Raw genomic sequence first — 18,669 nt, 5'->3', positions numbered from 1 at the left:
GTAAGTTTCTGTGTCACAGATGCTTTCAGCTCTCAGCTTGTAGAGAATGTTTTTAAGTCCTGTAAATGCCAGGTACTTTGCATGGTACCAAAGATACGGAAATGAATAAGCCAGTCATCTGCGAACTGACTTGATTTGATCGGAATTAACTTTACTTCGATTATCATCAGCATTATTTCTCTTCTCAGTAACAGATCAAGTTAAAGGCATTCGTTTTTTTCTTCATTTTTTTTAAAACCATTTTTTCATTCATTAATTTTTATGTCATGTTTTCTTAAAGACCATTTCTTCGTCTTTTAGTGAGAGTTTTGTTGTATTGGACTAACTTTTGATCAGCAGTTTGCCAGTTGTCATAAAACATCTTTAGATAAAAGCACTTGAAAGAGGAAGAATACATCTGGCTTTAAGGAAAAAGATTCTGAATGTGACCCTAAGAACTTTGCTTGTTAATGAGAATAGCTTTTGTTCTGTATCAATAAGAATTACACATTTTAGGAACTGAAAACTTGTCAAACCACTTATTGAAGTATTTTCGGGAAATTGGGAAGCATTTCACAGAATTTTATGGAAACTTCTTGAACGTGATTCCAAATGTCCCTAAGTTTTTCATATCTAAATTTTGCAAGCACAGATATTAAAATATTGCTCAGTTTCCTTGTTTGTTGCCATATACTTTTTACCCATATCCACAAATAATTCTGTGAAATGTGTATAATTTTCCAGCATTCATGTAGACAGTATTAGACTTTTCAGTCAAATCATACTGTAAATGGTACAGAAGCAGCAATAGTGAAAAGTCTCTTGACTGATAAATTTTACTCTCTGTATAAAAAGATGTGAACTGGAATATTCTGCTACTTCCTCTTTGCCTATCTAAACCCTGTTTCAAGTCCCATTTAAGTTCCCCTGGTTGCTCAAACTCTCATTTTGTCTTCCTTCACTGAGCTCTGTATTTTACCCCTTAACACTTGATTATGTATCTTCTTATATTATTCTCCAGTTGTTTCCAGGGAATAACATTAGGATGCCTTCTCTGTTTAGTATACCACCAGTTCATCTGCATTCAGGTCAAGGAACTAGTCTGTAACTGGGAACAGGTTAGGAATAGGGTCGTTGACATCTCAGGACCTGAAACTCTTCAAGCTACATCACTCCTCTTTTAAAATTTTTCCACTGATAGCTACCACTTACCAACATGGGACTGTCTCTTTTGTTTGTTTGTTTGTTTTACTTATAGGTACTTATAGGTAACATTTTGTGGTCTCCAATATTAAGAACACTGTTACACAGATATAACCAAAGAAAACAAATTTCTGCTTTTGTTTGTTTGTTTGTTTTACTTATAGGTATTTATAGGTAACATTTTGTGGTCTCCAATATTAAGAACACTGTTACACAGATATAACCAAAGAAAACAAATTTCTGCTATTTTCTGAAATCATAAAATGCATTCTAAAGCCAAATTTGATGCTTGGGAATATATGCTGTTATGGATATTTCACCCCATTATATATCCACTCATGTTACTACTTTTTAGTTTTATTTTAATCACTAAATTATTTAGTTTAAATAATAGATAATATGTCAGATTTAAACATTATTCTAGTAAAATAAACATTAGTATTTCATTTCCTCCAATTGCTAATATATTAATAAGTTACTATAGTGGTAGTCATTTTGTAGTTTATATGTGTGTTTATCAACACTTTGTACACCTTAAACGTACACAGTGTTATATGTCAAATATATCTCAATAAAGCTGGAAGAAAATAAGTTACTATGTGAGTATTTTTATAATAACCTGTTAAGTTAAACTAATCATAGAAATAATTCATGTTTTTAGATATTAAACCAGTAGGATAGAATTTGAACAGCAGCAGTTGTTAAAACATTTAAACCAGTTTTATTTTAATAAATAATAATGGGGCTCCATTTTCTCTCCAAAGTAAGAAATGTTCTAAATAAATGTAGGGAACAGAACAACAGTAACTGAGATTAAATTAAATGATGTAAAGCACATGTGGTTTTTTCGAGCACTTACGACTTAATGTGAATGTGAAATCCTATGCGAAATTATTATTTGTTCTTCAACTAAGGAACAAAACTTTTTCCTGACTCTATTAAATTCTAATGAAGGTTAACTAAATACTCTAACAGTGATTTTGTTTTTAATAGACATTTTCTGGAATATAGTTTAAACAAAACTATATATGTGGTTTTATTTATTTTTTTCCTTTAGGAGTTTCCATTGCTGAAAACTACTTGGAAATAGAAGGAATGGCTAATTGTCTTCCATTCTATGGAGTGATGGATTTAAAAGAAATTCTTAACGCTATATTAAACAAAAATGCAAAGGAAGTTTATGAATGTAGACCTCGCAAAGTGATAAGTTATTTAGAGGTATGCATTATTAGCTTATGTAGATTGTCTAGGTTTTAAGATACTTAACTTTTCCTTAATAAAATAGTAAATGGTTTCAAAATAGTAAAGTTTCTATAAGGCTTATTATCTGTTTGCAAGAGGAAATACTATTTAAAAAAAAAAAACTCCATTAGAAGTTTCACATCATGGACTGGGTGTGGTAAACTCTATCATGGATCCTTACTATAACATTATTTCTTGAATACATATTGAGGAAGAGCCTTATGCATGAGACACTTTGTGAAGTTTTTTGTTTTGTTTTGTTTTGTTTAGAAGGGATTCAAAATTGCTCCACCTTGATACCAAACACTTGTCTAAAAAGAACTGTAATGTGATTTTAAGCCCTGATCTCTTCAAGAGCAAAAGAGGGGAGGGGGAATGAAAAATGTAGATTACTGAATAAATGGAAATTTTCATTTTCTAGCAGTATCTACCACAAATGAGAAGTAAAAGTGGATTAAAAAATAAATTCAAAAGTAATAGAGGATGGAGGCAGGTTATAAAGTTTTAAATGTCCAAGTGTTGGGCATTTGGTGGTAAAACAATAGTGATTGTCTCTGTATTGAGGTTCTGTCCCTCAAGGTTGACTCGTGTTATTTTGAACTTAATAATAAAGTTTATTTTCTTCCTTTTAAAAAATGAGTCATTTTTGTTTAGACTGTGATCATGGTGGGCCGTGAATTCTGAGGGTCAGATTTCCTCAACAGGAAAGTCCATTCTTTACCCTTCCTGAAGATTATAGTCAGTAGCGTTCTGTGAATACTTCAAGAGGTTTGTCCTATGGAACTTGCCAAGCTATTGTGGAGGCAATTCAACACTGATAGTTTCTAGGGACCTGGAACTTTTCTTGTGAAGGAGTTGGTATAAACTAAATAAAGGTTGACGGAGTTGTGGGTAGTGTTTTGTGTATCGAAGAACAACATGGGAAGAAGTAAGATTTCAGAAATAAGAGGAAAAAATGGTTGGGATTAGTTACAAATACTTTTACTAATACTGTACCTCTCATTATGTTAAGGCAATAGTGGATGTGATTCTTAGGGAGAATAGTCTAAGGAAAAGAACTTCTGTCAGAACCATAGTTATGCTTCCATTGACGGTCAAGCTGAATAAGATGAATCGAAGATAACGATAGAAGAGTAAAAAAAGAATCAAAGGAGGAGTGGATATACAAGTCAAGGGAGGAAAGAAACTTAAAAATAAGTAGTATCACATTCTCTATAGGGTATAGTTGCTAGAAGACCAGCAGGTGTGGCTGCTAGATGGCAGTTATATCCTACAAGAGAGCCATAACGGAAAAGTAGTAGTGATAGTGAAAGAGTGGGAGCAGTGGTGAAAAGTGTAGGCAGCAAGTTACATGGTGGTGAAGGGACAAAAAGAGAACATATTTGTATTGAATTCATTGAAAAAGTCTTAACAGTAAAAGATTGAAGAGCAGATGTTCCAGAAGAGGCAGGAAGGGAGATGAGTTAACAATATAAGCTTTAGAAAGGTGAAACCATTCTCTGAATAAAGAGCAGACGAGGGGAGAGCTTTAAAGTGAAAGTAAGAATATTTTGAGGTAAACTTGAGAGAAGTCATGTATGATATATGTAGTAATGAAATAGGAGAGGTTATCTGCTGAGAGTGAAGAGGCTGGGGAGGCACTTGAGGATTTGAGTATATTGGAAACGATGTGAAAATAAGAGCTGCAGGTACTTCAAGAGAAGGTTGATTAGAGAAGAACAGGATATTCAAATGACATTAAAGGCTCATAAGAGCCAATACTGGTATTGGATCCAGCCAGCGAGTTTTGTGATTCTCCAACAATGCTCGGTAGAATTTATCCAAGGGTAAGGATTAGCAAGAGGAATATGGTGTAAGAAAAAAAGGGTGAGTAACGAAATTTGAACACATATTATATATAAGAAACTGTTTAATCCTAGAGGGATATAAAAATGAATTAGATTCTAGTAAGAACCTGCCCTTAGATTCTAGTTGGAATCTAGAGGGAATGCAGGAAGCGAAGCTAGAGATAGTATCTTTAATGCCTCACTAACTATTCACACCTGAAGTACGGAAAGATGACAGAAGGGTGCTTGTGGGCCAGGAGAATTAGGAAGGATTGAGGAGATTAAAGGTCAAAGTGAAGAAGAAGAATAGATTTAGTTGGAATAAAGGAAGTAGGATGATCTGAAAGATAATGGGAGAGAGTATGTGGTTAGAATAATGTTAGCATTCAGGATCTTTGAAGTAAAACAATTTTTGAAAAAAATAAATCTTAAAACAAGCCAACTTCACTAATGCTATTTTACCCCCAAACTGTCAGTCTTCCCTAACTCAGAAAATAGCACTACCATACCAAAAATTATCCTTGATTCTGCATCCTTCATAACCAGTCCATCAGCAAGTCTTGACTTTACCTCCAACTCATGTCAGGAGTCTTTTATAACTCCCTCCATCTCCACTACTATCTCCCTAGTCAAAAACTCACCAGAGATTGCATTGAATCCATAGATTGCCTTGAGTAGTATGTTCATTTTAACTATTCTTTCAATCCAAGAACATGGTATATCTTTCTATCTGTTTGTGTCATCTTCAGTTTCTTAGATTAGTGTCATAGTTTTCCAAGTACAGGTAGGTGTACTCCTAGGTAGGTGTACTCCTAAGTATTTTACTCTTTTTGATGCAATGGTAAATGGGGTTATGTCCTTAATTTCTCTTTCTGATAGTGTATAGAAATGCAACAGATTTCTGTATATTAATTTGTATTCTGCAAATTTGCTGAATTCATGATGAGCTCTAGTAGTTTTCTGGTGGCATCTTTAGAATTTTCTATGTATAGCATCATGTCATCTGCAAACAGTGCAAGTTTTACTTCTTCCTTTCCAATTTGGATTCCTTTTATTATTTTTCTTATCTGATTGCTGTGGCTACAACTTTCAATACTGTGTTGAATAAAAATGGTGAGAGTGGGCAACCTTGTCTTGTTCCTGATGGTAGAGGAAATGCTTTCAGCTTTTCACCATTGAGTATGATGTTGGCTGTGGGTTTGTCATAAATGGGCTTTATTACGTTGATATATGTTCCCTCTGTGCCTACTTTCTAGAGAGTTTTTATCATAAATGGATGTTGAATTTTGTCAAGAGTTTTTTCTGCATCTGTTGAGGTTATCATATGGTATATATTCAATGGAATACTACTCAGCCATAAAAAAGAAGGAAAATTTGCAACAACATGGGTGCGCTTGGAGGGTATTATGCTAAGTGAAATAAGTCAGACAGAGAAAGACAAATACTGTATGATATTACTTATAAGTGGAATCTAAAAAATACAACAAACCAGTGAATATAATAACAAAAAAGAAACAGTCTCATAGATATAAAGAACAATTGAGTGGTTACCAGTGGGGAGAGGTAATATAGAGGCAATATAGGAGTAGGGGATTAATGATTAGCTTATAAAATAAGCTACGAGGATATACTGTACAACACAGGGAATATAGCCAGGTTTTATAGTAACTGTAAATGAAGCGTAACCTTTAAAAATTATGAATACTATATTGTACACCTGTAACTTACATAATATTGTATGTTACGCTCAATAAAATATATATATATATATAAAATTAATTAATTTTTAAAAACAGCTCTCACCAGGACTGCAGTGATTGCCTGCAAGACTCCTGCTTCTCTTCTTGACCTGCCTCAAGCCATACTGCACAAAGTAGCCAGACTGATTGTTTTAAAATGTGAAACGAATGTCAGGCTTTTGCTTAAAAACCCTCTGGTTACTTCCCTGTGCATTCAGATTAATAGCCAAATTGCTTACCCTGTCCCAAAGTGTGATGGGGCCCCTGCCTAACTCCTTTTCTTGTTCATCTCTTCACTTTAGTAACTCTGCTGCTCCCACACTGACCATTCAGTTCTTTCTGTTCCCTCTGTCTGAAATGCTTTTCTTTCCCCATCATCTTTGCATCATAGTTCCTTAAATTGAAGCTTAATTGTCACCTGGAGGAAGCTTTTCCTAATCACACAATCACTCTCTATCACGTTGCCCAGTTTAATTTTGTGCACTATTAGTCGCTGAAATTGTCTTTGTATTTTTATCTTTCTGCTTCTCTGCACTAGAATGTCAGTTTTAGAAGAGCAAGGATCTTGTTTGTCTTATTCTCTGCTGTATTCCTAGAACCTACACCAGTGACTAGCACATAATTGGTGTTTAATAAATATTTGTTGAGTGAGTAAATAATAAAAGAATATAATCAATTTTCTGTCTTCCTCCTTGCCAGTAAAAACCTGTTTTCTGCTTCAGGGTATATCACAGTAAAATGTATGGCTTTCTCTCCACAGGGAGAAGCAGTGCGTCTGTCTAGACAGTTACCCATGTACTTATCAAAAGAGGACATCCAGGATATTATCTGCAGAATGAAGCAACAATTTGGAAATGAAATTAAAGGCTGTGTTCATGGTCGCCCATTTTTTCATCATTTAACTCATCTCCCAGAAGCTACATGATTAAATATGTTTAAGAAAATTTGTTACTATTGAAATCGATATGGTCATAAAATAATATGAGTTGGGTTTCAAACTGTCTTTGTACTATCATGTGTCAGATGGTTGTTTTATAAGTAAGGATTCACTGGCCTGTTTGTATACTGAAAAAATTTTCCAAAACTGTAAAAATCTTAAATAAACTAATATAGACTATTCATTTTATTCTCAAGAACCAGCCTTCATAATAATTATTGGTTGTAAACTCCAAATAGAAAAATACTTACTATTCTTGGGTGGTTGATTTGCTAGGTTCTATGGATCTAATTGTATCCTCCAGACTTGTACATTGAAGTGCTAGCCCCCAGTGTGATGGTATTTGGAGATGGGCCTTTTGGAGAGGTAATTTGGTTTAGATGAAGTCATAAGGTGGTGCCCTCATGGTGGGATTAGTGCCCTTATAAGAAGAAATAACAGAGAGTTTGCCCATTCTCTCTTCTCCTCCCACCCCCCATCCCCACCACCACCACCACTCCACCCCAGCTGCCATGTGAGGACAGAGAGAAAAAGTGGCCCTCTGTAATCCAGGAATAGAGCTCTCACCAGAAACCAACCATGTCAGCCCCTCGACCTTGGACTTCTAGCCTCTGGAACTATGAAAAAATGTCTGTTGTGCTTTTAAGCCACGAGTCTATAGTACTTTGTTATGGCAGCCTGACCTAATACAATGGGTCAGTCCTGTGCAGGGAGAATCACAGACTCAGCTGGTATATATGGCAGAAGTTATCAATCTTGTGTAAAGTAGGATTGAGAGGGAGTGGGGAAAAAGTAAGAAAATGAAATTCAGAGAAAGAAGATAAAACATAGCTTCAAAAACCCTGCTATTTACCTCTATTTGGGAGTAACAGTTGAGAAGTTGCTGTCTCTTATATGGAAATTATTGGGCTCTGGGATTAAAATTTGTCAGAACATAGGAAGATACAGATTTTTAACAAAATTTAGATTGAGTGTTCATTGTGCATGTGTCCTTTCAAAAACCAGATCCCAAGATGTTAAAAAATTATAAAAAAATTTAATAAAAAAACAGATCCCACAAGTGCACCAAAGTACTTAATTTACAAAAAGTTGAAACATGATTTTTAGTGAATATATTTGTTATATAAAATAATATACAGGATACAGTGTCCCCACATTCACACCACCTGTAGTTTTCAAGGAGAATTTTAAAATTCTTAAGACACTTGTGTTAAGAGGTACAAATAGTGATAATTTATACCTGTAGCCAGGACTTTTTTCCTAACATTGTCCTGTTTCCAACAACCCAAATACTAGAGGTTTTTTTCCCATTATTCCCTTTAATAACTTGGGGCCCCTCTCTGGAAGACCTTTCTGGGAGTAATCCTTTTTAATTTACTGGGTAAATTGAGGAAAGAGAAGTTCAGAGAGATACTGAGAAAGACAAAATTTGCATCATCCTTTGTACCAATCCTAAGCAAAATTTTGGAGTCATTTTCCAGCTGACGTAATCTATTAAGAGGTCCTACAATGGCTTCTTAGATGAATAAACTCATTTTGCGTTTTCTTTCCAGTCCTGGATTCTATCAGGTCAAGGTAGTAATTATGACAGCAGGTATTTATCACTCGTTCACTAGATCCACTGTGTACTTACCTTGTATGATCTCATTAATGTTCACATCAGATTTAGGATTGTAGGTACTATTGAGTCTCCAATCCCAGAGCTCGTGTTCCTTACCACGTTCATTGCTTGCCATGAGAAGCAGGCCCTATTCGTTAGAGTCTACGGAAGTATTTGGGAAAAGAAGAAATTATAAAGCAGCCCCTGATGCCACTCTAAGTAATGCTAGATCAACTTTGAGCTGCAATTTACTGAGTCTGGTGGGCAGGATCGGGGCCAGTTCTGCTGAGGCCCCGCCTCCTGGCTCCCGAAGAGGGCGCGGAAGTCCCGCCCCCACGCACCACCCTCTCCATCCCCCATAGGCCCTGAGGACAGCGGCGGCGGCGGCAGCCGCAGTAGCAGCATTGGCAGCAGTAGGTGCTGCCGTCGCCGACCACGGGACAAAATGGCTGGAGGAGGCGGAAGTGTCTGCGAAGCCCTGGCTCCTAGGATGGAGGTAACGGCCGCTGCAGTTTGGGAAGCTGATGGTGGGGATTAAGGGCGATGCGAGGAGATCTGGAGGGAAAGGAAAGCCTCCCAAATTGCCCATTTTTCTCGCTAGGTTACGGCTTGGCCGGGAAGAGGGAGGATTCTTAAGGTTTGATACTCCCAAAGTGTTCTTGAGACCCAAGGGCTTTGCTTAGCATTCCACCCTCGGCCATAGGACAGGGGTGACACCGAACCCATGCGGTGGTGAGGCCTGAAGGCCCCTTTGGATGGACCTTTCACCTTGTGTGGTCCCACCATGTGTGGTCTCGCAGTGCCTACGAGGTTTCAAATATTTAACGTACTGAAAAGTGTTAGACCTGAATTCAGGTGGATAGATTTTTGATGTTATTTTCATTGGCTGTTTGATTCTCGATGATCTTATCCACATTTTGTGGCTTCAGACTGCAGGAATTATAGGCCATTCCACTGCAGCCTATGTTTCTTAACTAAGAATGTAAATATGATCTATTTATTGGAGACCCAAGGTGACTCACTAACTTAAAAACCGACGTTGCCAAGCAAATTAAAAATACCAATAATGATATTAAGGTATTTAAGTGAACTAGACTTGTTCTTGAAATCAATTCTATATTAATTTTGGCAAACCAGTGTTCTTGGATTCATAATTGCTAAAAAGAATCTTTGAGGTGATATAATCCAAACAATTTTACAGATGAGAAAATAGAACCCAGAATACTTAACTGTGAGTTGCCTGAGTACCCACAGCTGATCTAGTACTTTACCAGTTCCACTTCAAATGTTGATATTACCATAAACAAAACAAAGAAGGGTAAGTACTGAAAGAAAAATCATACATTTTATTGCAGAACCAAATAAAAAGTGACTCAAGATGGTCAGTTACTTCTCTCCATAAACATGAATAATTAAGTGACCTATTAATTTATTCTAGATCTTTTGGTTGATCTCACCCAAGCTTTAAACATTTTTTTTTTTTTTTTTTTTTTTTTGTGATATGCGGGCCTTTCACCGCTGTGGCCTCTCCCGTTGCAGAGCACAGGCTCCAGACGCGCAGGCTCAGCGGCCATGGCTCACGGGCCCAGCCGCTCCGCAGCATGTGGGATCTTCCCGGACTGGGGCACGAACCCGTGTACCCTGCATCGGCAGGCGGACTCTCAACCACTGCGCCACCAGGGAAGCCCTAAACATTTTCAATCTTCAAAACCTTCATTGTTTTCAGTAATGCTAACAACACAGTACTGAGCACTCTCCACTTCTGCCTTGAGATTGTTTTCTCTGCTGGCTTTTTTTTTTTTTTAATGTCTATTCAGGTATTTTGCTCGTTTTTGTTTTTATTTATTTATATTTTATTTATTTAATTTTGGCTGTGTTGGGTCTTCATTGCTTCACATGGACTTTCTCTAGTTTCAGCGACTATTGTGGTGTGCAGGCTTCTCATTGTGGTGGCTTCTCTTGTTGTGGAGCACAGGCTCTAGGTGCGCAGGCTTCAGCAGTTGTGGCACGTGCGCTCAGTTGTTGTGGCTCACAGGCTCTAGAGCACAGGCTCAGTAGTTGTGGCACACGGGCTTAGTTGCTCTGCGGCATGTGGGATCTTCCTGGACCAGGGCTCGAACCTGTGTCCCCTAGATTGGCAGGCAGATTCTTAACCACTGCACCACCAGGGAAGCCCTACTTGCTTATTTTTTTAATCACACTTTTTAATTCCTCCTTAGGCGACTGCAAATTAATGTAAAGCTTTTTCTAGTTTTTAAAATCCTGTTTCAGTAGTTTTCAACTTTGAGCCACAGTAGAACCACTGCCCTATCCTATATCAAATTTCCCCTAACAATCTCAAGTCCATTTCATTTAGCCCATATTTTTTCATCTCTGCAATGAAGATGCTGAACCTGACCCTGAAGTGCACAGTTATTTCTAACATTCTGTAATTTTGTTTTTTCCTGTTGTGTCATGAATATTCATTAGCAGGACCTGGAATGACCTATTTTCAGTTAATTATCACTGTATTACTATTGACCGTATTTAACTACTTCTGAAGAGGTCCATTTTTCCCCATAAAATCTTTTAAACTAATCAGTGGGGGGGTGGGGAGTAGATTTCTTCCACCCTACTCAAATTGGACTCAGAATCACTATAACTCCCTCATCTCTATTTTAGTTGTATATTCATTTCTTTGTTTATTCAGTGACATTTATTGAGTGCCACACTCAGCGCTGAACACAATACAGAGAAAAGACATTCCTTGCCCTCCAGTTGAGAAAAATTATTGCAATGTAATATAAGTGTTATGAGACTATGTATCAATAGTATGTAGTACAGAAGTGTAGAGGGCCACCCACTGCCTTTGAGAAACCTATGGAAGAAGCTAGCAAGTTGAATCTTAAGGTTAAGGATTATCCAGGAGGAGAAAGAAAAGAAAGGTGTTTCAGGCAGGAGGAATAGCATGTGCCAGTGCCTTGGTGAGTGCAAGGAATTCTACATTGCTGTATCTTGAGAAGTAAATGGAGATTGGAGTAGAATGATAGGCAGTACCTTGATTGTAAAGGGTCTCATAGGCCTCTAAGTATTTTGTAGATTTTATCCCAAGGACTGTGGGAAGCCAATAAAGTTTTTCAGCAGGGAAGTACACATTAAGGTTTAGAGAATACTTTAGCCAAGTTAAAATCAGATAAAGAAAGCAGGCTACTTGAGAATTCAGACAATGTGAGTGATCCAAACAAAAAGAGATAATTGACTCTGTGGTAACAAATAGAGAAAGTCTATTTGATAGTTATTGAGGCCCTCATAGCCTTGTGGAGGTCTTCAGTTTAGATTCTCTAGGATAATGCCATAATAGAATTAAAGTAGAAAATGAGGTCTCTCTCCATTTGGCTAATTTGTGGTGATAATGGATTACTGGAAGAATGTAGAGTCATTTGCCTTTCTTGTCTACATAAGAAGTCAGTATAATTTCGGCTAATCCTTTTGTGTTCCTTACTCAAATTCAGTATCTTTTAAAAAAATTGTTAAATCCGGTGCTTAAATTTTAATCTAGGCTTGTATAAGTGCCATTTGGAAACCAACCTAAAGTTTCTAGTTATACCTTAAATGAAATAGTTTTATCTATAAAGGACTTAAATATTCATATGTAATTTTCTAGATAACATGACAGATACTTAACAAGATAAAGTAATGGCTGGAAAATTTTAAATTATCTTTAATGTTGAACTTACTTGATTTTTAAGAACTTTCTCATAGGCATTTTAATTATGTTTTGTAATTTAGATCATAGAAATGAATGATGAATTCAGAAGAACAGGCAAGAAACTGTGAATGGATTGAACGTATTTTTGGAAGAAAATGGTATGTTTTCAAAAGTTAACTTTATTTCTTTAAAAAGAACGTTTTTGTTTCTAAATTTGCTTTCGTTTTATCTATGACAAAACTATGATGCTATCCTGCCTAAAAAAATATTTTAAGTATTTCGCTAATAATAAGAGTGAAAATTTTTTCCATGTGTCTTTACGTGTAAATAACTACATGTGTATAATGTACTTATCTATTTCAGAGTCCTTTGCACTTTTTTTGGTCTTTTCTTCTTAGCTTCCCTAGTCATATAAAAAACTCATAAATCAAAAATTTTCCCCCATACATAGTGAGATCCTTGATGTCCCAGATAAAAGCAAGATTAAAACACAAACCTTCACACATGTGGTTTCTAACTTGTCAAAGATTTTATAGGAGCAATCAAGTTTTAGCTATTTTTTCCATTTAAAACCCAAATGAAATATACAATCCTTCTCTGTCCCCAAAGGTGAAGAAGAGTACCTCATGTTTCCTAGGTTTCTTCAGATGACAAGTTTGAGGCTACTTTGTGTATACTAGTACAGTCATCCCTCAGTATCCACAGGTTCCACATCTGCAGACTCAATCAAGCATGGATCAAAAATATTCGGGAAAAAAAATTCCAGAAAGTTCCAAAAAGCAAAATTTGAATTTGCCATACACCAGCAACGATTTACATAGCATTTACATTGTACTTCCAACTATTACAAAGTATTTACATGGTATTAGATATTATAAGTAATCTAGAGTTGATCTAAAATATACAGGAAGATCTGTATAGTTTATATGCAAATACTATGCCATTTTTTGTAAGGGACTTGAGCATCTTCTTGGATTTTGGGATCTGTGGGGAGTCCTGGAAATAATCCCCCATGGATACCGAGGGATGACTATATATGAGTATGGCCTAAGTCAGCACTTCTCAAATTTTAATGTGCATATGAATCTCCTAGGCATCTTATTAAAATACATGTCTGATTGAGTAGGTCTGGGTAGGGTCTAATAGTCTGCATTTCTGACAAGTTCCCAGGTGCTGCTGGTTCAGGAACCATACTTGGGTTAAGAAGAGTGCACATAATTTTTGGCCAAATGCTAGATTCTTGCAATAGAATACAGGTATGTTTTTAATCCAAACATGCTGCAAGTCAAATAATCAGAAATGAGTGTGTTAATGGCTCTCCATTCTTGTTGGGAAGACAGATTTAGGATGTCTTTTGGAACATCATTCTTTATAAAGTTGTCCCATTCTATATACAGTTGTCCCTTGGTATCCATGGGGCAGGGGGTGGTGCGGGGGGGATACTAAAATCCATGGATGCTCAAGTCCCATAGTGGGCCCTCTGTTTCTATATATGTGGAACCTGCTAATACTAAGGTATGTTTATTGAAAAAAAGTCCCAAAAAAGTGGGCCTGCACAATTCAAACCTATGTTGTTCAAGGGTCAACTATATTCTCAAAATATTGGTTTCAAAGTGACCACCATCAACTCTTCCCTTCTTGTACACACAAGACATCCCCTCATTAAGAGGTGGAGTCCACTCCTCCATTCCCTTGAATCTGGGCTAATTTTTGATTACTTTGATCATTAATTAGATTATAACAGAAGTGAGGCTATATGCCTTCCAAGGCGAAGTCATAGACGCCTTGCAACTTTCCTCCTGGCTCTCTTGAACCTTTCTCTGGGAAGGTCAGTCACCTCATAAGAAGTCAGCCTACCCTGAGTCTGCCATTATGTAAAAAAGTACAAGGTAGCCAGGTGAAGAGGCCGTGTGGAGAAAGAAATGCCTGACTAATGGGTTTCTAGTTGTTCAGCCATCCTAGCTCAGGTGCCAGATGTTGAGTGGGACTCCTTTAGACAACTCTAGCCTCAGCTGCCATCTTATTATTTGAGGTACCCCAAGTGAGAACTGCCCAGCTGAGCTCATCAACCCCCAGAACCATGAAAGATAAATTGTCAAACCACAAAGTTTTGAGGTTTTTTATGCAGAGGTAGATAAACAGAACATTTACGTTATGCCAACTTGAGTGTTATTACCGAAATGTCATGTTGATCTTGCAGAGAATGATCAGTGTAGAGGTTGCAGATTCATCTGAAATTTTCACATAAATAATATTGCAGTCTAGGTTTTTTATTATAAATTTACTCATGTAATGTCTAGCATCTTATTTTCATTAAAATGTTCTAGTATTAAATAACATATTTGAGTCATGTTTTATGATCATGCCTTTGAGATTAGGGATAATATTGATTTAGAGGATTGTTTATTTATAGATCTGATTTTCAGCTCTTCCACATAATCACTAGAATTTTCTATTCTCACCAGTCGATACTGTCACCTATCCATGGGATCAAACTATGAGTGAGAAATAGATTAATGTTCTTTACTGAATATTAACTTTTCTTGTATCTTAGATTCATGCCATGATTTGTCTAGATATTGTTCCCCACAATAGCTTCTTAAGGGGGCTTTATTTCTTTCATAAAAAATGATTTTAGTGACATGTAAAAACATATTCATTCACTCAGCTTTTACCAGACATCTATCAGAAACACCCTGGGAAACTCAATACACAGGGATTCAAAATTAAATAAAAACATAATCTCCTCCTCAGGAACATGTAGTCAGTTAAAAGAATAGTCCACACATAACTCTGTTAGAATCAATGCTAAATGAAAGGAATGAAAATGCAGGCGTGGTTCAGAATAAAGAAAAATCACAACAGCAAGGGTGATCAGCTTCATGAAGAAAATTGCAGTTGAGCTGGGATGTGGGGAAGTTTTCTTGTTTGCATGGTTTTTTTTTCACATTTCCTATGTTACATGAAATATTTTTATATTCTTTCATCACAGGTTATGTTATGTTAAGTGTACTTTAAAATTTTTTAAATTTAATTTATTTAAACTAAAGAGAAAGTTCATACATATCTTCAATCCCCAGTCCCTTGCCTCTTGCAACAACCATTGGTTCTCTGTGTCCATGGGCTTGGTTTTTTGTTTTAAGATTACACATGTAAGAAACATCATATGTTATTTGTCTTTCTCTGTCTGATTTATTTCACTTAACATAATGTTCTCCATGTCCATCCATGGTTGTCTCAAATAGCAAGATTTCATTCTTCTTTATGGCTGAATAATACTCCATTGTATTTATATATACCACATCTTCTTTATCCATTCATCCATTGATGGACACTTAGATTGTTTCCATATCTTGGCTATTGTAAATAATGCTGCAATGAACATAGGAGTACATGTATCTTTTCGAATTAGTGTTTTCATTTTCTTCATGTAAATACCCAGAAGTAGAATTGCTAGATCACATGGTAATTCTAGTTTTAATTTTTTGAGAAACCTTCTTATGGTTTTCCACAGCAGCTGTATCAGTTAACATTCTCACCAACAATGCACAAGGATTCCCTTTTCTCCACATTCTTGCCAACACTTGCTATTTCTTTTTGTCTTTTTGGTAATAGCCATTTTAACAAGTGTGAGGTGACATCTCATTGTGGTTTTGACTTGCATTTACCTGATGGTTAATGACATAGATCATCTTTTCATGTACCTGTTGGCCATCTCTATGTCTTCTTTGGAAAAACGTCCATTCAGATCTTCTGCCCATTTTTTAATTTTAATTTTTCTTGAATTGGGATATAGTTGTTTCACAGCGTTGTGCTAGTTTCTGCTGTACAGCGAAGTGAATCAGCTATATGTATACATATATCCCCTCTTTTTTGGATTTCCTTCCCATTTAGGTCACCACAAAGCACTGAGTAGAATTCCCTGTGCTATATAGCAGGTTCTCATTAGTCATCTGTTTTATACATAGCAGTGTATATATGTCAATGCCAATCTCCCAGTTCATCCCACCCTCCCTTTCCCTGCCTTGGTGTCTATATGTCTGTTCTCTACGTCTGTGTCTCTATTTCTGCTTTGCAAATAGGTTCATCTGTACCATTTTTCTAGATTTCTACAGATTTTTTATCAGATTTTTTTTTTTTTTTTTGCTATTGAGTTGTATGTGTTTTTTGTATATTTTGGGTATTAGCCTCTTATCAGATATATGATTTGCAATTATTTTCTCACGCTGAATAAGGTGCCTTTTAATTTTGTTGATAGTTTTCTTTGCTGTTCAGAAGCTTTGATATGGTTCCACTTGTTTAGTTTGATGTGGTCCCACTTGTTTATATTTGCTATTGTTACTTTTTACATTTGGTATCAGATTCAAAAAGTATTGCCAAGACCTATGTCAAGGAGCTTATTGCCTGTGTTTTCTTCTAGGAGTTTTATGGTTTCAGGTCTTATGTCCAAGTCTTTAATCCATTTTGAGTTAATTTTTGTGTATGGTGTAAGTTAGTGATTCAGTATCATTCTTTTGCATATGACTGTCCAATTTTTCCAACACCATTTTTTCAAGAGATGGTTCTTTCCCCATTGTTATATTTTTGGCTCCTTCATCATAAGTTAATTGGCCATATATGTGTAGGTTTATTTCTGGGCTATTCTGTTTCATTGATCTATGTGTCTGTTTTTATGCCAATACCATACTGTTTTAATTACTAATCTTTGTAATATAGTTTGAAATCAGGAAGCATGATGCCTCCAGCTTTGTTCTTCTTTCTCAATATTGCTTTGGATATTCAGGGTCTTTTGTAGTTCCATATAAATTTTAGAATTGTTTGTTCTATTTTTGTGAAAAATACCATTGGAATTTTGGTATGGATTGCATTGAATTTTTTATATTGCTTTGTGTAGTATGGACATTTTAACAGTATTAATTCTTTCAAATGAGCATGGAATATGTTTCCATTTATTTGTGTCTTCTTCAATTTCTTTCATTAATGTCCTGTAGTTTTTAATATATTGGTCTTTCACCTCCTTGGTTAAATTTATTCCTAGGTATGTTATTCTTTTTGATGCAATTATAAATGGGATTATTTTCTTAATTTCTCTTTCTGATAGTTCATTATTAGTATAGAGAAACGAAACAGATTTTTGCATACTGCAACTTTGCTGAATTGGTTTATTAGTTCTAACAGTTTCTTGATGGAGTCTTTAGGGTTTTCTACATGTAGTATCATGTCATATGCAAACAGTGACAGTGTTACTTCTTCCTTTCCAGTTTGAATTCCTTTTATTTTTCTTCTCTGACTACTGTGCCTAGGACTTCCAATACTATGTTGAATGTAAGTGGCAAGAGTGGGCATCCTCGTCTTGTTCCTGATCCTAGAGAAAAGCCTTCAGCTTTTAACCATTAGCTTGTTAGCTGGGGTTTGTCATGTATGGCCTTTGTTATGTTGAGGTATGTTCCCTCTATTCCCACTTTGTTGAGAGTTTTTTTTTAATCATAAATGGATGTTGAATATTGTTAAAAGCTTTTTCTGCATCTGTTGAGATGATCATATGATTTTTATCCTTTATTTTGTTAATATGGTGTATCACATTGACTGACTTGTGGATGTTGAACTATCCTTGCATCCCTGCAATAAATTCCACTTGATCATAATATATGATCTTTTTAATGTATTGTTGAATTTGGTTTGCTGATATTTTGTTGAGATTTTTACCCATCAGGGATATTGGCCTGTAATTTTCTATTTTTTAGTGTCTCTATCTGGTTTTGGATCAGGGTAATGTTGGCTTTGTAGAATGAATTTGGAAGCATTCCTTCCTCTTCAGTTTTCTGGAATAATTTGACGGATAGGTATTAACTTTTCTTTAACTGTTTAGCAGAATTTACCTGCAAAGCCGTCTAGTCCTGGACTTTTATTTGTTGGAGTTTTTGATTACTGATTCAATTTCATTACTGGTAATTAGTCTGTTCAGATTTTCTATTTTTTCCTGATTCAGTCTTGGAAGATTATATGTTTTGGGGAATTTATCCATTTCTTCTAGGTTGTCCAGTTAGTTAGCATATAATTGTTCATAGTCGTCTCTTATGATTCTTTGTATTTCTCTGGTATCAATTATAACTTCTCTTTCATTTCTGATTTTATTTATTTGGGCACTCTTTTTTTTTCTTGGTAAGTCTAGGGAAAGTTTTATCAATTTTGTTTATTTTTTCCAAGAATTAGCTCTTAATTTCATCGATCTTTTCTATTGTCTTTTTAGTCTCTATTTCATTGATTTCTGCTCTTTGTTATTTTCTTCCTTCTACTAACTTTGGGCTTCATTTGTTCTCCTTTTTCTAATTCTTTAAGGTGTAATGTTAGGTTGTTTATTTGAGACTCTTCCTATTCCTTGAGGTAGGCATTTATCACTATGAAATTCCCTCTTAGAACTGCTTCTGTTGCATCCCATAAAATTTAGTATGTTA

At 35.8% G+C, this 18,669-nt stretch overlaps 1 protein-coding gene across 6 annotated transcripts in view; it reads left to right on the top strand.

Moving 5' to 3' along the window:
- Window positions 1-7,125, top strand: part of PMS1 (PMS1 homolog 1, mismatch repair system component) — a 98,809-nt gene extending 91,684 nt beyond the window's left edge. For 2 of the 6 annotated variants that reach the window (XM_027125920.1, XM_027125943.1), the window contains 2 exons: window positions 2,240-2,400; window positions 6,750-7,125. In XM_027125920.1, the coding sequence (XP_026981721.1) occupies window positions 2,240-2,400; window positions 6,750-6,914 (326 nt within the window). In that variant the 3' untranslated portion in view covers window positions 6,915-7,125. Of the gene's footprint in view, window positions 1-2,239; window positions 2,401-6,749 lie in introns of those variants that run through there. The other 4 variants (XM_027125910.1, XM_027125903.1, XR_003436992.1 and 1 more) reach the window with 3 other exon arrangements.
- Window positions 7,126-18,669: the final 11,544 nt, after the last annotated feature.

The sequence above is a fragment of the Aethalodelphis obliquidens genome, unplaced genomic scaffold (assembly GCF_003676395.1).
Source record: "Aethalodelphis obliquidens isolate GAN/ISIS:26980383/991018 unplaced genomic scaffold, ASM367639v1 scaffold2, whole genome shotgun sequence".
Lineage (NCBI taxonomy): Eukaryota > Metazoa > Chordata > Mammalia > Artiodactyla > Delphinidae > Aethalodelphis > Aethalodelphis obliquidens.
Note: the sequence above shows the minus strand (reverse complement) of the source record. Positions and strands in the feature narration are given on the sequence as shown.